The 17,591-nt window shown below is 34.5% G+C and overlaps 2 protein-coding genes across 4 annotated transcripts; one reads left to right on the forward strand and one right to left on the reverse strand.

Moving 5' to 3' along the window:
• Window positions 1-3,508: 3,508 nt before the first annotated feature.
• Window positions 3,509-5,177, forward strand: LOC18051983 (protein trichome birefringence-like 42). The gene is made up of 4 exons (XM_006446701.2): window positions 3,509-3,941; window positions 4,021-4,195; window positions 4,277-4,461; window positions 4,558-5,177. The coding sequence occupies exons 1-4, from the start codon at window positions 3,565-3,567 to the stop codon at window positions 5,078-5,080; spliced, it is 1,260 nt and encodes a 419-aa protein (XP_006446764.2). The 5' UTR covers window positions 3,509-3,564; the 3' UTR covers window positions 5,081-5,177.
• A 604-nt stretch (window positions 5,178-5,781) lies between these two features.
• LOC18051984 lies at window positions 5,782-10,303 on the reverse strand. Of its 3 annotated transcripts, none has more exons than XM_024191227.1 (6): window positions 10,211-10,303; window positions 8,018-8,157; window positions 6,954-7,692; window positions 6,790-6,873; window positions 6,449-6,621; window positions 5,782-6,351 (listed from the first exon to the last, which is right to left on the reverse strand). In XM_024191227.1, the coding sequence occupies exons 2-6, from the start codon at window positions 8,102-8,104 to the stop codon at window positions 6,184-6,186; spliced, it is 1,251 nt and encodes a 416-aa protein (XP_024046995.1). In that variant the 5' UTR covers window positions 8,105-8,157; window positions 10,211-10,303; the 3' UTR covers window positions 5,782-6,183. The 3 variants fall into 3 exon arrangements, with proteins under 3 accessions (XP_024046995.1, XP_006446766.1, XP_006446765.1); XM_006446703.2 differs by having other exon boundaries at window positions 8,018-8,171; XM_006446702.2 differs by having other exon boundaries at window positions 8,018-8,171; window positions 10,068-10,303.
• Window positions 10,304-17,591: the final 7,288 nt, after the last annotated feature.

Genomic DNA, 17,591 nt, shown 5'->3' on the forward strand with positions numbered 1-17,591 from the left:
AACTGTGGGTTCGCTTTGGCAACATCTATCCCACAATATGAACAGACCAGAGAGTACTCTCCACCCGTTGAGGTTCAGCTGACTAGGAGCTAAATTCAACCCGTTAAGTATTCGGGCAAAATAGGGTTGCAGGGGACACCTCAGCCCATACTTAAAACTCTCCAGAAAAATGGTGACATATCCCCTAGGAGGCCGGCTAGGAGTATCTTTTTTTCCTGGGACCTTAAGAAGTATTTCATCAGGAATATCATACCTAACCCGGAGGTCATGGAGCTCGTCAAATGTGGTCATACACGTGATGAAATCAATGGCGTAATCCTGTGATAAGGCTCTACCTCCTACTGTACTCCGCCCTTCTGGTCGCGATGTTTTTGGTGAGGGCATCTCACCAGAATCACCTCCTTGGTCCTCACTCAGGGTGTCTTCCGAGCCAGATGATCCATCGTCACCGCTATTTCGGCTCGAGGAGGTTGTTTGGGGGGACATTCTCCTAGCACTAGTCCCAACACTAGATCTAATAGGTTCTAAGGGGATCTCGGGGTCAAAGGCAGCATCGGCGAGCAGACTAGGTAGGAAGTCTAACTCGTTGTCATCAACCTCAATGATTTTCTCTTTACCTTTCGACATTCCCTAAGTTATAACCCGAGCACCACCACCAACTATTACCCAAGCAAAACAGAGAGAAAAGAGATATCAACAACTATCCAAGACCGAGGAAATAGAAGTAATACCTGAAGTAGTGGCTCAGTCGGAGAGAGTGGCTCAGTCGGAGGGAGACATGGATGGAAGCCTTTATGCCGAAACTCGTTCGCAGGAGAAACAGAAATGGAGTAAACGACGAGTTTCTCGTTTGGGGGTTTTGAGTTTTCCTAATGAGGAACAACCCCTTGAGCTGCCAGCATTTAACGGCACCAAATCCCAAGGGTTTCGTAACCCTCGGTTTGAAATTCAAATGGAGGCATAGATTTTTGCCACATCACCTCATCCGTAATTAAATGCGACACGACTCTTGGCAGCCTTTTCCTGCCCTACGCAAGCCAGAACCGTTGAGTTTCTACTGTCAGCTCACTATGTTACCCAACACCAGAAACTGGGGGACCGGTGTTTAGGGGATATACTTCGACCAGACCAGCCGTGACGAGCAGATACCTGGTAACAGAGTGTGCTTCGGCGAAGACCAGCAGTGATGAGCAGACATCTAGTAGCAGGGTCTCGCGAGCAAGTATATACTGTAAGAATCTGGTAGCATGGGAGCAGAAGCAGGAATATTCTGCTCGTCCATGAATGCACCATCCGCGAGGCCGATCTTCTGTTAAAAGCATAAAGCCATTCCAGCTAAGGCTTGAGTCGAGGAGACTCGGTCAACGATAGTTGGTGAGACGTGCTCTCCAACCCGATAATCAAGGCACGAAGGCCATACAATCACCCACGATTATAGAAGTGGAACATCCACTTTCGAGAGGTGAGAGGATAACAGGCGCGAATGGAGGGAAGGTCTGAATTCAGGAGAGGCCTATAAAAAGGTAGCCAACGAAGGTAAAAGGGTTATAATTTTTGACATTATAACAGAGATAAAGAAAGCTCTAAAGAACTGAGACTAAAGAAAAGCCATAAGATTGGTGGCTAGCGTTCCCAGAACCTTCATTTCTGACTTGAGCGTCGGAGGGTTTACGCTGGGGAAACAACCGGCGTACTCTGACCTGCTTCTGTGTACGCAGGAACTTTTGGAGAAGAAGCCTTACGAGGAGAGATCATGATCGTGGTGGAATTGATCGAGCAGAGATCCTGGTCGTAGTAAAGAGGGCAACCAGAATCTCGCATCAACAAGTACATCAAGCTTTCATAGGATCAAATCGATTCAGACACAAAAGTACCTTCATCCAGGCATTCCATTTGATGACTCTATTATCATCTTAAGTCATCCTCCCTGCATTAATTGGTGAAATGAGCTATAAGTAGCCATCCCTACCCCCTCACGTCAATCCCACAAGCCTCTTATCCATTCCCATTCTTATTCGATCACAGCGGAGGGCAAGTTAAAATAGAAAAATCCACAACTCCTATTGGGTTCAGGGATAATCATGCTTGAACTGATGACAAACTTTATTTTCTTCTGGCAACAATGTGATACAGTAAGCAAGTTCATGGGGTGATCAGGCAAAGGACGATACAATATGAAGCATTGCATCTCAACCGCAAAGCACAACCACAAACCATAGACAGAAGATCATCATTCAAAAATTTCTTCCCCAGCAACCTCTCACTTCAGAGGAAGAAAGTAGATCTAACGGTGGTAAAATTACTTATTGAAATTGAAGCAGGAGTTAACTGATGAATTCTCAGCGGAATAGCTCTACAAAATTTCGTAAACTGAGCTCTTCCATTATAGTTTAAAGCGCTTAATAATGGAGGATCCTTGATTAATATGCTTGACAAAACGTTTATGCTATTGGATATGTTAAGCCGTACATTATTCTGCCTCTGAGTAACTTCTAGTTTGTTAACATAATATCTTATAGAAAACATCAATGAGATCAAAATAATAGCTAATGATGTCAACATTATCTGTTTTCTACCAAAAATAATAGCATTATGATAAACCAAAAAAAGAAAAAATGTCAAATAAATGATTGAAAACTATAGGTCAAGTAAATCAAATGCTTGCAGACCCATCAGCCCAAAATGTGCAGTAACTTGTAACCCCACGAAGTTTTAGTTTGGTCTTATCTTCCTGTCTTTTAATGCATTAATATCGGCCTGCTGTGATTAGAGTTTAAGCAATTGCAGTAAAATGAAAAAAGATTGAAGCCGCCGAGTGTTGAGAGTTTATTTGTTATATCTAATCACACACCAACTATGATAAAACTAAAGTAATATGGTCGCCTAAACCATTTTTGTACCTGCTATTGGCTCAATAATTACCAGTACCTTAAATTCAGGGTTGCACATAATTTAAATCCGACATTGATTTATAATTTGGAATCAATATGATTTGCGTTTATATTGGTCTTTAATCCAGAACCAATATAAAAAACATCCATTTTTTGAATTAATGATTTTTACTGGACATACAGTGCCATGTGACGATGTAAGTAGCTAAATTTTTCTAGCACATACAATATAACAATTAAGTTACTCAAAAAAAAAAAAAATGAAACCCAATTATCTTCTCCTTTTTCAAAAATTAAAATAAAATTTTGAATCATTTTTCTACATATAGGCATGAGTTATAACATTAATGCATAGTTCGAAAATTTTCCAAAGCACTTGTGATATTGGGAACGAAAGAGTGATTAATTTTTATCAGGAGCCTGATATGCTGTCAAGTAACTAAAAGTAAAGTTATAGGAGTCAAATTTTAAAAACATCCAATGTCAACTGCTCCTCAACTAATTTTACAAGTGCCAGTCTCACACTTACTTTTATTCCAACCACTTTGTAATGCAAATCCAACCCTTGGCCTAACATTTTATATCAACTTACTAACTCTGTAAACTTAAATGACTTGTAATTCTTAATCTCATTTTGAACCAACTTCACATGTATTGAACCTTCGTCTATTTGATGGAAACCAGCTTCACCATCAATGGAATATGGAAAATCTGCATATCAGTAAGCTTTTTTCTAGGCTGCATTATCTTTGTTCTTTCTCTCAACTCTGGCCGCAGCAACATAAGCCTTTTCACTGTTCGAAGCGTAGCTATATCCGTAACACCCTCCACTGGGTTCGCCACTTTGATTAAGAGTGATAACCCAGTTGAGGAAGAAAAATTATGCAACATTTTCAATGGAAAATGGGTTTATAATGGAGAGGCCAGTCCATTATATAATGAAGCACAATGTCCTTTTCTTAGTGATCAAGTAAGCTGCCAAAGGAATGGCAGACCGGATGTTGAGTATGAGAAGTGGACTTGGAAAGCTGAAGGGTGTGAGATTCCAAGGTAAGCTGAAATGCCTCTTTAACTCTATATGCATGAATAAATCAGTCTTGTTATCTGTTGACAAGTTTCTGGTTTGAAGGTTCAATGCAACAGACATGTTGGAGAGGCTTAAGAACAAGAGAGTGATTATTGTAGGAGACTCACTCAACAGAAACCAATGGGAGTCTCTTGCTTGTCTCCTTTATACTGCCATACCTCCTTCTCGAGTCCATGTCGACGTTCAAAATGGCGTCTATAAGGTTTTGAGAGCACTGGTAAGAAAAGTTTCATCATCTTGTACTTCTTTGCTCATTTTGTGTTAGATGAATACAAGAATGCAGATTTGCCTACTACAGGACTATGACTGCTCTGTTGAATTCTATTGGAGTCCATTTCTTGTTCAACTAGATGCAAGCAATGCACTTGGCTCTAGGATTCTGAGGCTTGATGAACTCTCTGCCTCTGCCCAGAAGTGGAAAGGTGCCGATGTTATGGTATTCAACACTGGTCACTGGTGGGTGCATCGAGGGAAAATCAAAGCGTAAGTCTAAAGTAAATTATAATGATAGATTCATAAACTTATGATTTTGGAACGAGGAGGCCAAAAAGTTATGTACGATGATGAGAATTTTTGCAGGTGGGAATTATTTGAACATGATGGTAAACTAATGGAGAACTTGAATGTAGACGAAGCATTTGAGATTGCCATGGAAACTTGGGCGCACTGGATAGACGAAAATGTTGACGCAACCAAAACAATTGTCTTTTTCAGAAGCATATCCCCAGAACACAAAGGGGAGCAATGGTGCTACAACACAACTGAGCCCATAACGGATGAGTCTTATGTAGCTAAATTTCCAAAGTCAATGGTAGAAATTGTTAAGAGAACAATTCGAGGCATGAGTACTCCGGTGAAGTACCTAAACATCACAAAGCTCTCTCAGTATCGAGTTGATGCACATCCAACGATTTATACAAAAAAGCGAGAGTTCTTGATAGCGAAGCAACAAATGCAACTGGAGACTTACGCTGATTGCAGCCATTGGTGCTTGCCTGGACTGCCTGATACTTGGAACACGCTAGTGTACGCATCCATGGTTTTATCCAACTCCAGAGACATTTCTAATTCTTCCCATTTGTTGTTTGATGTTTCCTTTTAACTGATTGTACCTTCCTGTTCCGGGAGAAAAGAATCCAAAACTAGGACTTGAAATCAAATCAAGAATTAGTTCTTTTCGTTATTTTTGCAGTCTTTTGCTTTTTTAAAATAATTTATGTTTGGCTTGATGTAAGGAAACCACCCATCTCTAATGGCAACATTTGGCCAGCATTCCAGATAGGTACATCAAGCAGTCATAGGATCAAATTGATTTCTGATACCAAATATACACAGAATCATCTAGGAATTCCATTTGATGACTGTTTTTACTGAAATTAGCACTCCCTGCATTAATTGGAGAAAGCAATGAGCTGTAAGTGACAACCCACGCGAAGCAGTAGCTTGAAGAAGGTTATTTCCACAACGACCCAGGTTCCCAATTTCATGGTACCTTTTAGCTTTCTGACACACGCCCTGTTTGTCCAACAGGGGAATTGGGGAAAGCAGTTTCTTCACATGTATAAACTACAGGGCATTGGCAAAAGCCAATATGAGGACAAGCACTATTGACGTGCCCATAACATAAATGCATGGGAACATCGAAGACAATAAGAAAGCTTATTGGGACAAACTTAATTTTCTTCTATCAACAATGTGATAAAATAAGCAAGTTCATGCAGTGATCAGGCAAAAGACAATACAAAACAACCATTCTATATCAAACACGCAGCACAAGCACGAAAGATATTCAGAAGCTCATCATTCACAAATGTCTTTTCTCAAGAATTAACACTTGCATTGTTCTCACATTGAAAAATGGAAAACAAAGTAAACTTTCAACGACCCAGAAGCAGCATTGCAGAGCAAGAAATTAGATCGAATGGTGGTAAAATTACTTAATGAACTTAAAGGAAGTGTCAACTGATAAATTCCGAATGGCATATTAGTAAGAACGTGTCAACCCTGATGGGGACTATAGCTATAAATTATTTATATTTTTGAATTTTGTTTGTTTTTATCCACTTCGCTCAATATTCTACAGGGGTGTATGTTTCGTTGCTATTTTTAATATCCCGTTCTGCGTCTTGATTACCTTCGTCAGCAAGGATTGGCCGCAAAAGTGACTTTGAAGAAATTATTTACACATAGTTGGCATTCTCACGTCTAAAGAAGCTCCCATTCCAACTCACAGTAACCATGAGATGGTTTTCCCTTCATTTCAGCATTTTGTTGCTTGGATTTTTCATCCTCATTATACCATACAGCAAGCTGTTTATATTCATGCTTTCTTGTAGATCTCATTCTTGATGAAATAGCATCTTGAATCTTTTTCTGAACAAGCAAGTTCAATCAAGAGAAATTAAAAGAGGGAGAGACAGACAGAGACAATGAGAATAAGAGAGAAAGAGAGACAGAGAAGAGAAAGTACCTTGTAAGGCCTGTGTTTGCCTTCCCTGCAAGGAACAAAACAAAGTTCATCTCCGTTCACCAGAACACAAGTTTCCTCAACTTGGATATTATCAACTCGTTGAACAGTTTCATATCCCTGTTCAACATCAATATTACTCTCAGTTGCATCCACAGTCGAGTAATCTGATCGTCCTGCAAAATTTCACTCAGTCCAGTTACTACATAAAATGAACAATACCAACATAACACAAAATCAACAATATAAAACACAAAGGAGCAGATTTAAAGGGAGAGATCTATGATTGGTTGAAAGACAAAAGATTCATATATATAATGCATCTAAATGAGACTTATTGATACCAGGATCAGGAAATTCACTTGGCTGTACATCTTCATTCACAAAGGACCCAACCAGAGAAACAACCCCATCGTTTGTACAAATGCCTGCAGAGCCACATTAGAAATCAACAAAGGCCAGTGGCAATATGAGGAAAACAATATATCAGGGTATAGAGCATAGTCACCATTAAGTTCTGCTGAAAGGCTGCTACAAGAGGAATGAGCATTTTCACTCTCATCACAATTTTTAGCTGCTGGGCTACTAGTTAAAGCACCTGATGCACCCTTGCTTGCCTTTTCTAACTCATCATAAATTTCTTCAAAGGACTTGCAGCTAGCCACTTCAGTTGTAACAGGGGTTGGATCTACAACTACCTGGTCATCAGATACTTCTTGAATTTTATCCAACAGTTCACAGGATGATGATGCTCTGCGCAGACCTCTTTCCATATGAGGGCCAGCCCCAGACATTTCACTTGGTGGCAAATTATCCTCTTTAGAGATTTTTTGCATGCAAATACTTGATTGATTATGTCCACTCCTTATGTCATATTCTTTTGAGTACGCATCAGAGAATACTCCTTTGAGAGTATCCCCCAAGGATGGTTGGAATGAGGTATCTTCAATGTGAAACCTGCAGAAAGACTGTCCACCGCCTGCACCTTTATCCAAATCAGTAGTAGCTAGTGAACTCTCACTCAATTGCTCATTGTTGACGTTCATAGCCTCTTCCTTGATACCTATTTTTGGCTTTTTATAGATCCCAACATCAGCATTTTGTTCCAAAGGCAAGTTGGAGGCTACTGCCCCTTTCACAAGATCCACAGAAGGTGGAGGAAGCAAATCTTCAATCACATCCGAATAGAATTTTTTCACAGTTGAACCAACTGTCTGCACCTGATTCTCGACATACTTAACAGTATCCTGTAAAAGAATAAAATAATTAAATCATAAATTAATGGAGTGCTACCAACTTCAGTGAGGTTGAATGATCAGGAAAGAAATGAATTGTACTAGGCTTCATAGTTCTAACCACTAAAACTCAGAAAAACCTACCAAATTCAAACTTGAATTGGGCCAGTACCCCCCCAAAAAAAATAAATAAATAAATAGAAGGAACAGACACTGGAATTGATTCTGAATCCTCAGGGATTCAGCTGCCACCAATTAAGGAAGTTCAAGAAATTGTCCCCTTAGGAGCTCAACTAAGTTGGGGGTGGTTTAAGATGGAACAACCAGAAGAGCATACCTGGTACATAATTTCTTCCACCTCCAAGCACATAGCTTCAAACTTCTGGTATACATGCCCAACCCAGGTTATACCCTTCAGATCCATGATGACCTCGAATTAACCTCAGTGGAATAAACTGTTTGATTTCCAATTTTTTTCTGGATAAAGAAACCTGCAAACCGTTCAGTTCTTATTCAAAGATAGCACTCTCATTTGCACCAAATTATATTAAAATTCAGCAGCGACCAGGTGTATTTCCATTTAATCACTTAACACTACGAAAACATCAAAAATCTCTTTCAAAAGGCAACTACATAATGTCGACAAAGCCAGAGAACTTATCTAGATTTCAGAAGACAATAATAATATCAAAACTACTAGATAATGCTTCAGATTTTATGTCAAACTTTAGCAGATAGGTAAAGCCAGGAACTCAAATTAGGAAATCCCTGAAAATGTATCTACATATTAGTGCAATGCTAAAATTGTCTAATTTAAAGAAGAAAAGAAATAAAAATCCTCAGGACCATTAAAGGAATATTCAAAAGCAGTGTATTAACAAATTAACAACTCTTCATGATATGTATGCATTCTGATGAAAACTTTAAATCATATATCATTGAGATAGTTCGAGAGTATCTAAATGATCTTCTTTTAATTTGTGAAACAATAAGCATGCAGAAATTTCTCTGGCTTAGTATTTATCGTTCTACTCCAGCCTTATCATTTCCAGACAACGATAGCATAAAATTAAACATTCATGGTCATCACAGACTGCATCTATAAAGTGTTATAATGCAAGTATCAGACACGCTTTCAGGGCAACCAGCTGAGTAAAGCATAGATAACAAAAAAATATGTTACTCCAATGTACGCATGCATATATTGACTGCTAAACAAGAATAAGAAAAGTACATATATTCAATCCATTTGTCATGTCTCCTCTAAAAAGTTGAATCTAATCTCCCATACCTTTTAATATACACTGAGAGACGACACTTACAATGCTTTCTACGTCTTGATGTGACACACAAAAACTGTCTCAAGCATTGTTATATCAAAAATTACAATTTCAGCAGAACCTACCCGAAAGTTTCAATTAAACATGGTCTAGAAAAGCACCAATAACCCAAATGAGTACTTTTTTAACAAAATAAAATTACATACACATATTTGTACTCTTTTGGCAACAACTGAATTGTCTGTCACCAGGAAAACAAACAAGTGGGTATAGACCTAGTGAAGTACACACTGCAGAAGGATGCCTCATTGAAACCTAAATCTGGTTGATCAGTGCCAAGCCCAAAGAACTGAGCAAGGCTAGTTCTGCTAACAAAACACCAGAATCCATACACCTTCCACTAGGCCATTAACAAAGTTATAACCTCCATTTTCTTAAACTGATTCTGGGTTTCATTAAGACAAAAAATAGACTTCAACCGTTTTCCTTGTCTGTCACAAGGAAAACAAACAAGTGGGTATAGACCTAGTAAAGTACACACTGCAGAAGGATGCCTCATTGAAACCTAAATTTGGTTGATCAGTGCCAAGCCCAAAGAACTGAGCAAGGCTAGTTCTGCTAACAAAACACCAGAATCCAGACACCTTCCACTAGGCCATTAACAAAGTTATAACCTCCATTTTCTTAAACTGATTCTGGGTTTCATTAAGACAAAAAATAGACTTCAACCGTTATCTCTTGTTTTTATTATTATTATTTTGTTTTGCTACTATGTTGGAAAATAAAAATATAAATATCACAGCGGAACAAATTTCCCAGACACAGCTTCCACAAACAAAATTCACCAAACCCACCACCCATCAAAATAAATAAATTAATAAAAAATAATACCAAAATTAAATTAAAAAATTCTGAAAAATATAAATTTTCATGTGATTTTCAGCTGACATAGCATATGACAATCAGGAACAAACAGAAACAAAGCAAAAACAACTTCATCACCCACCAAAAAGATATATTGCCATAAATAGCACGCTAATCAAAATATAATTAACGAATTAAAAGACATAATTACACACCCAAAAATTAAAAAAAAAAGGAACTTACTTGACAATTACTAGTGTAAATAATAACAAGAAAAAAAAAAGAGAGCCTCCAGGAGGAATATTTAAAGCAATCGAATTGGAAGCTGAAACAATTTACGTGTAACAAGAGATGACATAAACTGAGAAGCTAAAAGATATACGAACTTTGAGGCAAGTTATAATTATGGTTTTTGAGAAAAGCCCAATTCAGTCTTCAGCTTTTAAGACCAACAACTGAAATAAATATGAAGCCACACGCACGACGGTAAAAGCAAATAAAAAGAAAATTGAAAATTTACAATTATTCAGGCTATGGGGCGCCGTAGCGACTCGGTTGACTGACATGACATCCTCCTCTGGTCCTTGTCATTTCGACACGTGTTCAGTTCACTTGTTGGCTCCACGCTGGGCTTCTTTTGTGGATGGTGGGTCCCACGTTTCGTTTTCCTCGTTTTGGGTGGGTGTGGGTCCCTTAGTTACGGAATTTTATTCTTTATTTTTTGGGCCTTTGATTGGGCTTTAATATTGAGCTTTGAAACAGAATCGAATATGTGCCCAACATTTTGTTTCACTGTCACCAGAAGACAAGAAATAATTTTTAATTGAATTGGAAACCTCCTTTGATTGCGGGTTTGGGGCCCTGAAACTGGTAGCAGTCCCCGAACCCGCACCCGTATCCGAATATTTCTATTTAGTAGGGATGGCAATGGGGAGGGGAGGGGAGGGGATGGCAATGGGGAGGGGAGGGGAGGGGAGATTGGTCCCCTCCCCTTATTCCCGATATTTTGTGTATGTCCATTTCCTCTCTCTGTTCCCGTCAGAATTACTTGAAAGATTTCTTATATCCTCTCCGAATAATAACAATGGATTTTTTAGGGTCTCCGATCCCAGAATAACTAATATATTTTTTTATTTTAGATTTTGAGTTAATCATATTAAAATAAAAAATTTAAATAAAAGTAAAGTTCAGAATATATCTTACATTAATATCCATTACAAAAGTCACATACATTAAATTAGTAAGTACCGCAACATGCAAGGGATACAAACTTCTTTTACAAACTATCGTGAACAAATTAATAGTTTAATACAAAATTGTTACAAATAAAATCGTATTTAAATTCAAAATTAACTTTTTCAATAGTTTCGTGGGCACTATATAATAGTCGGAGCAAATTAAGAGCAAATATTAGATTAGATTAGATTTTAAAATTGTGATTTGCCGTGGGCAATTATAACATCTAAAAATAAAAAAAAGATTTAAATTTAAAATATTTAATGAATATTAAAATTAAAATAAAATTTTTGGGCTAATAGAATCCATCTGGTCTTTTTAATGTCTTAAATAAAAATTTACGACGTTAATTAGTTAATTAGGACTAAAAGTTCAATAATATAAATATTTTGATATTTGTTATTTTTACCAATATTTATAATTTATTTACTAGTAATTTTAAAAAATAAAAATTAAATTAAAAATAAAAATGGGGAAATTGGTAGGGGATGGAGATTCCACCTCATCCCCGTCCCCTCTCCGAATAAGAAATTGGATAAAAAAATTTCTCCGTTCCTTCCCCGAATAAGAAATTGGGTATGAAATTATCCACATACCCTCCCCGAATGGGGAAAATCCCCGAGAGTATCCGTCCCCGTGGGAATTTTTGCCATCCCTACTATTTAGGGGCAATTTAGAAATATTTTCTATTATTGTTTTTATTTTTAAAAATAAGGTAAGGGTTATTTGAACCCACTAGATTACTTATTAAATTTATTTTTTAATAAAGTTAATTATTATTAAAATATCTATAATATAAATTATAATTATAGACAAATGGTTAATTAAAATAATAATATTGTTGTTTTATTCCCATCTTCAAATTCCATATGAATTTATTCAGATTTATAATACTCATATTTCTTTGAATCTTTAGTCATTCATTGAATTTGCCATTCACATCTACAGTTTTGCATTCATCAAATTTGTTTAATATTTAGATTAGGTGCGCATATTTAAGAATTGGCTAACGCTACGTTACGATAAACGTAACATACATTCCATAAAGATAATATCAATAAGTGCCCCTAATTATTATGGAAACTACATTATTTGAATTAAAAGAAATACTTTTAAATCTCAAAGAAGAAATGAAAGAAATTAAACAAGAAATAGGAAAGATAAAAATAGAATTGTCTGTAATCCAATTAAGCCAAAAGAAAAATAAAAGAGTGGAAAAATTTGAAATACTAAAATTTGGAATAATTGGAACAAGCCTTAAAAAACCCATACAAAAACCTCAACCAGGCAGCTATGATGACTGGTTTGTAAAGACTCAATACCCAAAAATATTAGAAGAAACAGAAAAATTGAAAGCAGAATTAAAAATTGAAGAAAAAGGAAAAGAAAAACTAGAAATAAAAGAAACATCACTTAGCGATACTGATTAATGGATGAAATACTAGAAGAAGTAACTGAAAAATTCAGCGACATAAATCTAAGTGATTTGGAAGAATTTGAAAGAGAATATTGTGTAAAAATGAATGCTGCTGGAGGACCAGAAATGAAACCTAATGTAGCAGAGCCAAGCCATAGATATGAAACACATAAGAAGAAAAGACCATTTTTTGAATATCATCCACCCACCAAAAATAATCAATGGAAGACAGAATACCAACCTAATAATGACCATCTAATACCGATAAGTAATGCTGGTACATTTTTAGACTTAGACTGTAAAATAGACCCCCGAAAGGCCTTAGTGGAATGGGGAATGCAAATGAAATTATTTTTTTCTGTTTAATGGATCAAGAGAAGATTGGAATGTTGAAACAGAAGAAGAAAAAATAAACATATTTGCTGATATCTTAATAGCAAGCTTTACAGGAAATGTATTTAATTGGTGGAAAGGACTAAGTGAAGATACACAAGGATTGATAAAGGATTCAACCAAAGTAGCATTAGGAAGAAATAAAGGATTAGGGATTGAAAGAATAATTGAATATATTGCTAGTGAATTTTTAGGAGAAGATTGGTTACAAAACACAGAAAATGAATCAAAACGTGATAAATTAGAAGCTAGAATGAGGCTAATAAATTTAACAATTTGTAATATGTGTTTTGTTAAAGAATATACCTGTGAATTTTCTAAATATTATTATACCCAGTTTATGAGTCATGAAGATCAAAATATTTATAAAAATTTATACTATTCTAAACTCCCTTACCCTTGGAATGGATATTTTATTAATGAATATGAAAAATATACTAGTAATAATGAAAGTAGACTCCCAGACACATTAGGATCTAGAATAAGATTTTTAAATACAAGATTAAGTGAAATATGTATTCAAAGGAATCTAATAAAAAAGAGTAAAAATATTACAAAAATATGTTGTGAAAAAACAGAAATGCCTACTCAATGGGGATGTTATACACCGCATAAAAGACATAAGAAATCTTATAAAAAAGAAAAAAGATATAAGAAATATAATAATTTTAAACGAAAATATAAAAAGGCAGGAAGAAAATATTATAAAAGAAAATATAAAAACCAAAGAAAAATATTAGATAAATCTAAATGTAAATGTTGGAATTGTGGAGAGTTGGGACACATCAGTATGGATTGTACAAAAAAGAAAGTTAGACTTTTAAAAGAAGATTTTGAAAATATAGAAAGTGATCTAGAAGAAATAAGTAATCTCTCAGAATATGACGGAAGAGAAGTCTACATGGTAGAAACATCAGAAGATGAATTCGAATAGGGAAGAAATAATGGAAAATGAAAATGTAGAAGAAATAGAAGAAATAGAAAAAGAAGAAAATAAAGGTGGATATAGTCTTGTAGCTACTTTTAATAAAGAAAAATATAATAAACTTTTAAAATTGAATATGGAAAAACCAGAATATGGAATACTAAATAGATTTCGAGATCTATTTAAAAGAAAAAGAATTATACTACATGAATATTATGAGCAAGAAAAAGCTGTAACAATTACACAAGCTGAAGGAAATATTAGATTCAGTTTGCTTAATAAAAGATCAATAGACTTAGCATTAAGAAAAATAAAAAGTGAATCAACTAAAGAAAAAATTCAATATGTATATTTGGCAGAAATCCAAATCTTAATAAAATCGCTTTTTAAAGAAGGAATAGATAGCCCCATAGTTCTATCATTACATGATCAAAGGTTTACAGACCCTAGCATAGGACATTTAGGGACGATAGAAGGAAATTTATGTTACACTAAATTATTATTTACCTGCCACCCTAGATACTGCGTACATATAAAAGATAAAAATATAGAGGAAACATTAAGTTTACATTTTAAATTACTAAAGAAAAATCTAATGAAAGAAGGAAATAGAATAATGACATTACACTATTCAGCTTTGTATAGTTTTTGTAATTCGAATTATGGAGAAATATATGGAAATAAACCTTATATAGAAATAAATAAGGATTGTGAAGATATAGCGACATTTATAGAACCGATAATTCAAGATTACAAAATTCCCATTAATTATGAATTAAGAATAGATGATAAAAAACCATTTTTAGATAATAATAATGAAAACTCTATAATTCCTATAAGTTTTGCAGGAAGAACTCTAATAAGGGGAAGTTCATCTAGAAGATTAAGCACAGATAAACAAATAACAAAATCCATACCCACTAATAGTGTAATGAAAATATTAGGACAATACTTCAATGGTATAGATTATACAACAAAAATACCTATATTAATAGATACAGGTACCAGTCATAATTATATGAACCATACCAAAAATAAAAGACTTTTAGTAAAAGAAAAAGAAATTCCTTATGAATATACTGATTTCAATGGTAATAAACATATTTGTAGACAAGAAGTCAAAGTCCCTATAATCATAGAAGGACTTAGAATAATAGTACCTTGTTATATAGATTCATTTATGACTACAGATCCAGAAAAACATATAGTACTAGGAAATAGTTTTTTAAATGATTGAGAATATTACAAAGTTGAACCAAATAAAATAACTTTCCTTATACAAGGTCAAAGAATAATTTGCGATACATGTTAAAACAAGCTTATGTAAAATACCCTATGTCTGTTTATATCCAAGTAAATATACCAGAAAAAGACATAGATACTTGTGCTTTAATTGACACAGGTAGTGAAATAACTATTATGAAATCCTTTTTATCTAATAAATGGGAATCAAATGAAAAATTAAAAATTGTAGGAATTACTGGTGATAAACAACAAGTAAACCAATCCATATTGAACTTTGCCATATTACTAGGCAGTAAAGTAATTAATATTAACCAAATCTTTCAATATAATAATCTAGATTGTGATATACTTTTAGAAAATGACTTTTTACAACAATTTCAATATTACCAACAGACTACATACATGATCACCTTAAAAACCCCTTGTAATCATATTTTACGAATCCCACGTGAATTTCGACCCTACCGAGTTCAGCCAGCCCAGCGTGGTGATAAGCACATTTATGAAAAATATTATTTAATACAAAAAGGTCAGAGTTATAATATACACCTAGAAACAATAAAGTCTCAACTTGAACAAGTTTATAGTGAAAATCCGTTAGCATTATGGAAACCAGATCATCCTAAAGCAAAAATAGAATTACTTGAAAATAGAATTATAAGGTTAAAACCTATGATGTATACAGAAGAAGATAGAGAAGAATTCAAAATCCAAATAAAAGAATTATTAAATTTAAAACTCATTAGGAATAGCAATAGCCCACATAATAGCCCAGCTTTCATGGTCAGGAAAAGAGTAGAACAAGTAAGAGGAAAAGCAAGAATGGTCATAAATTATAAAGAATTAAATAAATACACAAAATTTGATGGATATTTTCTCCCTAATAAAGAAGTATTAATAAATCTTGTAAAAAATAAGAACTATTATTCAAAATTCGACTGTAAATCAGGATTTTGGCAAATAAAAATGGAAGAAAACAGTATTCCTTATACAGCTTTTAGCACCCCACAAGGACATTATGAATGATTAGTAATGCCCTTTGGACTAAAGAATGCCCCTCAAATTTTCCAAAGTAGAATGGATAAAATATTTAGAAATTATAATTACATTATAGTATATGTTGATGATATATTAATTGCATCAGAAACAGTGGAGGAACATAGACACCATTTAAAAGAATTTGTTAATATATGTATTAAGGAAGGCATAGTATTATCTAGCAAAAAAGCAGTTATAGAACATAAGAAAATAGAATTCTTAGGAATGATACTTGATAAACAAGGCATTAGACTTCAGAGTCATATAGGAAGAAAAATAATCGAATTTCCAGATAAACTAGAAAATAAACAACAAATACAAAAGTTTTTAGGTTGTTTAAATTATGCAGAAGGATTTATAAAAGATCTAGCCAAAAAGAGAAATTTACTTCAGAAATTACTAAGAAAAAATAATACTAGAGGATGGAGTGAAGAACATACAGAAACTGTAAAAAATTTAAAACAAGAATGTAAAAACCTCCCAGCATTGAGATTACCTAACGAAAAAGATAAATTAATAATTCAAACAGATGCGTCAGATTTATATTGGGGAGCAATTCTGAAAACTGATATAAATGAAATTTGTAGATACACCAGTGGAACATTTAATCAGACACAAGTCAACTATCCAGTACATGAAAAAGAACTCCTTGCAATATACAAAGGAATTAAAAAATTCTCTTTATTTTTACTTTAAAAACATTTTATAGTAGAAACAGATAATTCTCAAGTAAGTTCCCTTATTAATAGAATTTTGCCAAATGAACCTCAATATAGAAGGCTACATAGATGGCAAGTTTATTTATCTTATTATAATTTTAAAATAATATATATAAAAGGGACTAACAATTTCCTTGCAGATTTTCTAAGCAGGAACATAGAATTCGGAGAATGAATCCCGAAGCAAATAGAACTATCGGGAAAATAAAAGCCGAGATACAAAGACTCAAGGCTGAAGCATCTGACATAATTGATGCAATACAATACATAAAGGAGGCTTCAGAGGCTCATGAGAAAGGAGTAAATTTGTTAGAGTCATATATAGACGACTTAACAAAAATGCTCTCTATAAACACGAGCCCAATAGAAATAAACCCAAATATCGGAAGCAGTAGTGGACCCTTCAGAGAAGATAAACCAATCTCTGATCCAGTTACAAATAAAACCATATCCATAGAAGTTGAGTCACCAAAATCAGACCCTCCAAAAAAGTTTATTCAAATAGACAATCCTTACATGGAAGAAGAGGAAAAACCCCTAAATCCAAAAGAAGAAGAATATAAACAATTTTCTACATGGATATATTCCACTTGTTCTCATAATAATACAATTTTTAGAGCACCTGGAAAAAATATGTACCCCAGGATGATTGTTACAAAAGGAGCAGACCCACTCCTTGTTGGGAAAATAGCAAAATATGGCTATTTAGACTTAGTATATCCTAGCATAGATCTTCGAGAAATAGCCAGCTTTGATGAGTTACTAATAAAAGAAGTCTCAAGGTTTGCCCAAAA

This window comes from Citrus clementina, unplaced genomic scaffold, assembly GCF_000493195.1.
Source record: "Citrus clementina cultivar Clemenules unplaced genomic scaffold, Citrus_clementina_v1.0 scaffold_2, whole genome shotgun sequence".
Classification (NCBI taxonomy): domain Eukaryota; kingdom Viridiplantae; phylum Streptophyta; class Magnoliopsida; order Sapindales; family Rutaceae; genus Citrus; species Citrus x clementina.

What these genes read in the sequence shown, in the direction of transcription:
- LOC18051984 (XM_024191227.1), bottom strand. Translation starts at nt 8,104, where the DNA reads ATGGATCTGAAGGGTATAACCTGGGTTGGGCATGTATACCAGAAGTTT. An exon ending in TGGAAGAAATTATGTACCAG is followed by an intron (nt 7,693 to 8,017) that starts GTATGCTCTTCT and finishes ATTCTTTTACAG; the next exon opens with GATACTGTTAAGTATGTCGA. An exon ending in AAGTGAATTTCCTGATCCTG is followed by an intron (nt 6,622 to 6,789) that starts GTATCAATAAGT and finishes GAAATTTTGCAG; the next exon opens with GACGATCAGATTACTCGACT.
- LOC18051983 (XM_006446701.2), top strand. Translation starts at nt 3,565, where the DNA reads ATGGAAACCAGCTTCACCATCAATGGAATATGGAAAATCTGCATATCA. An exon ending in ATAAGGTTTTGAGAGCACTG is followed by an intron (nt 4,196 to 4,276) that starts GTAAGAAAAGTT and finishes TGCCTACTACAG; the next exon opens with GACTATGACTGCTCTGTTGA. An exon ending in CATCGAGGGAAAATCAAAGC is followed by an intron (nt 4,462 to 4,557) that starts GTAAGTCTAAAG and finishes GAATTTTTGCAG; the next exon opens with GTGGGAATTATTTGAACATG.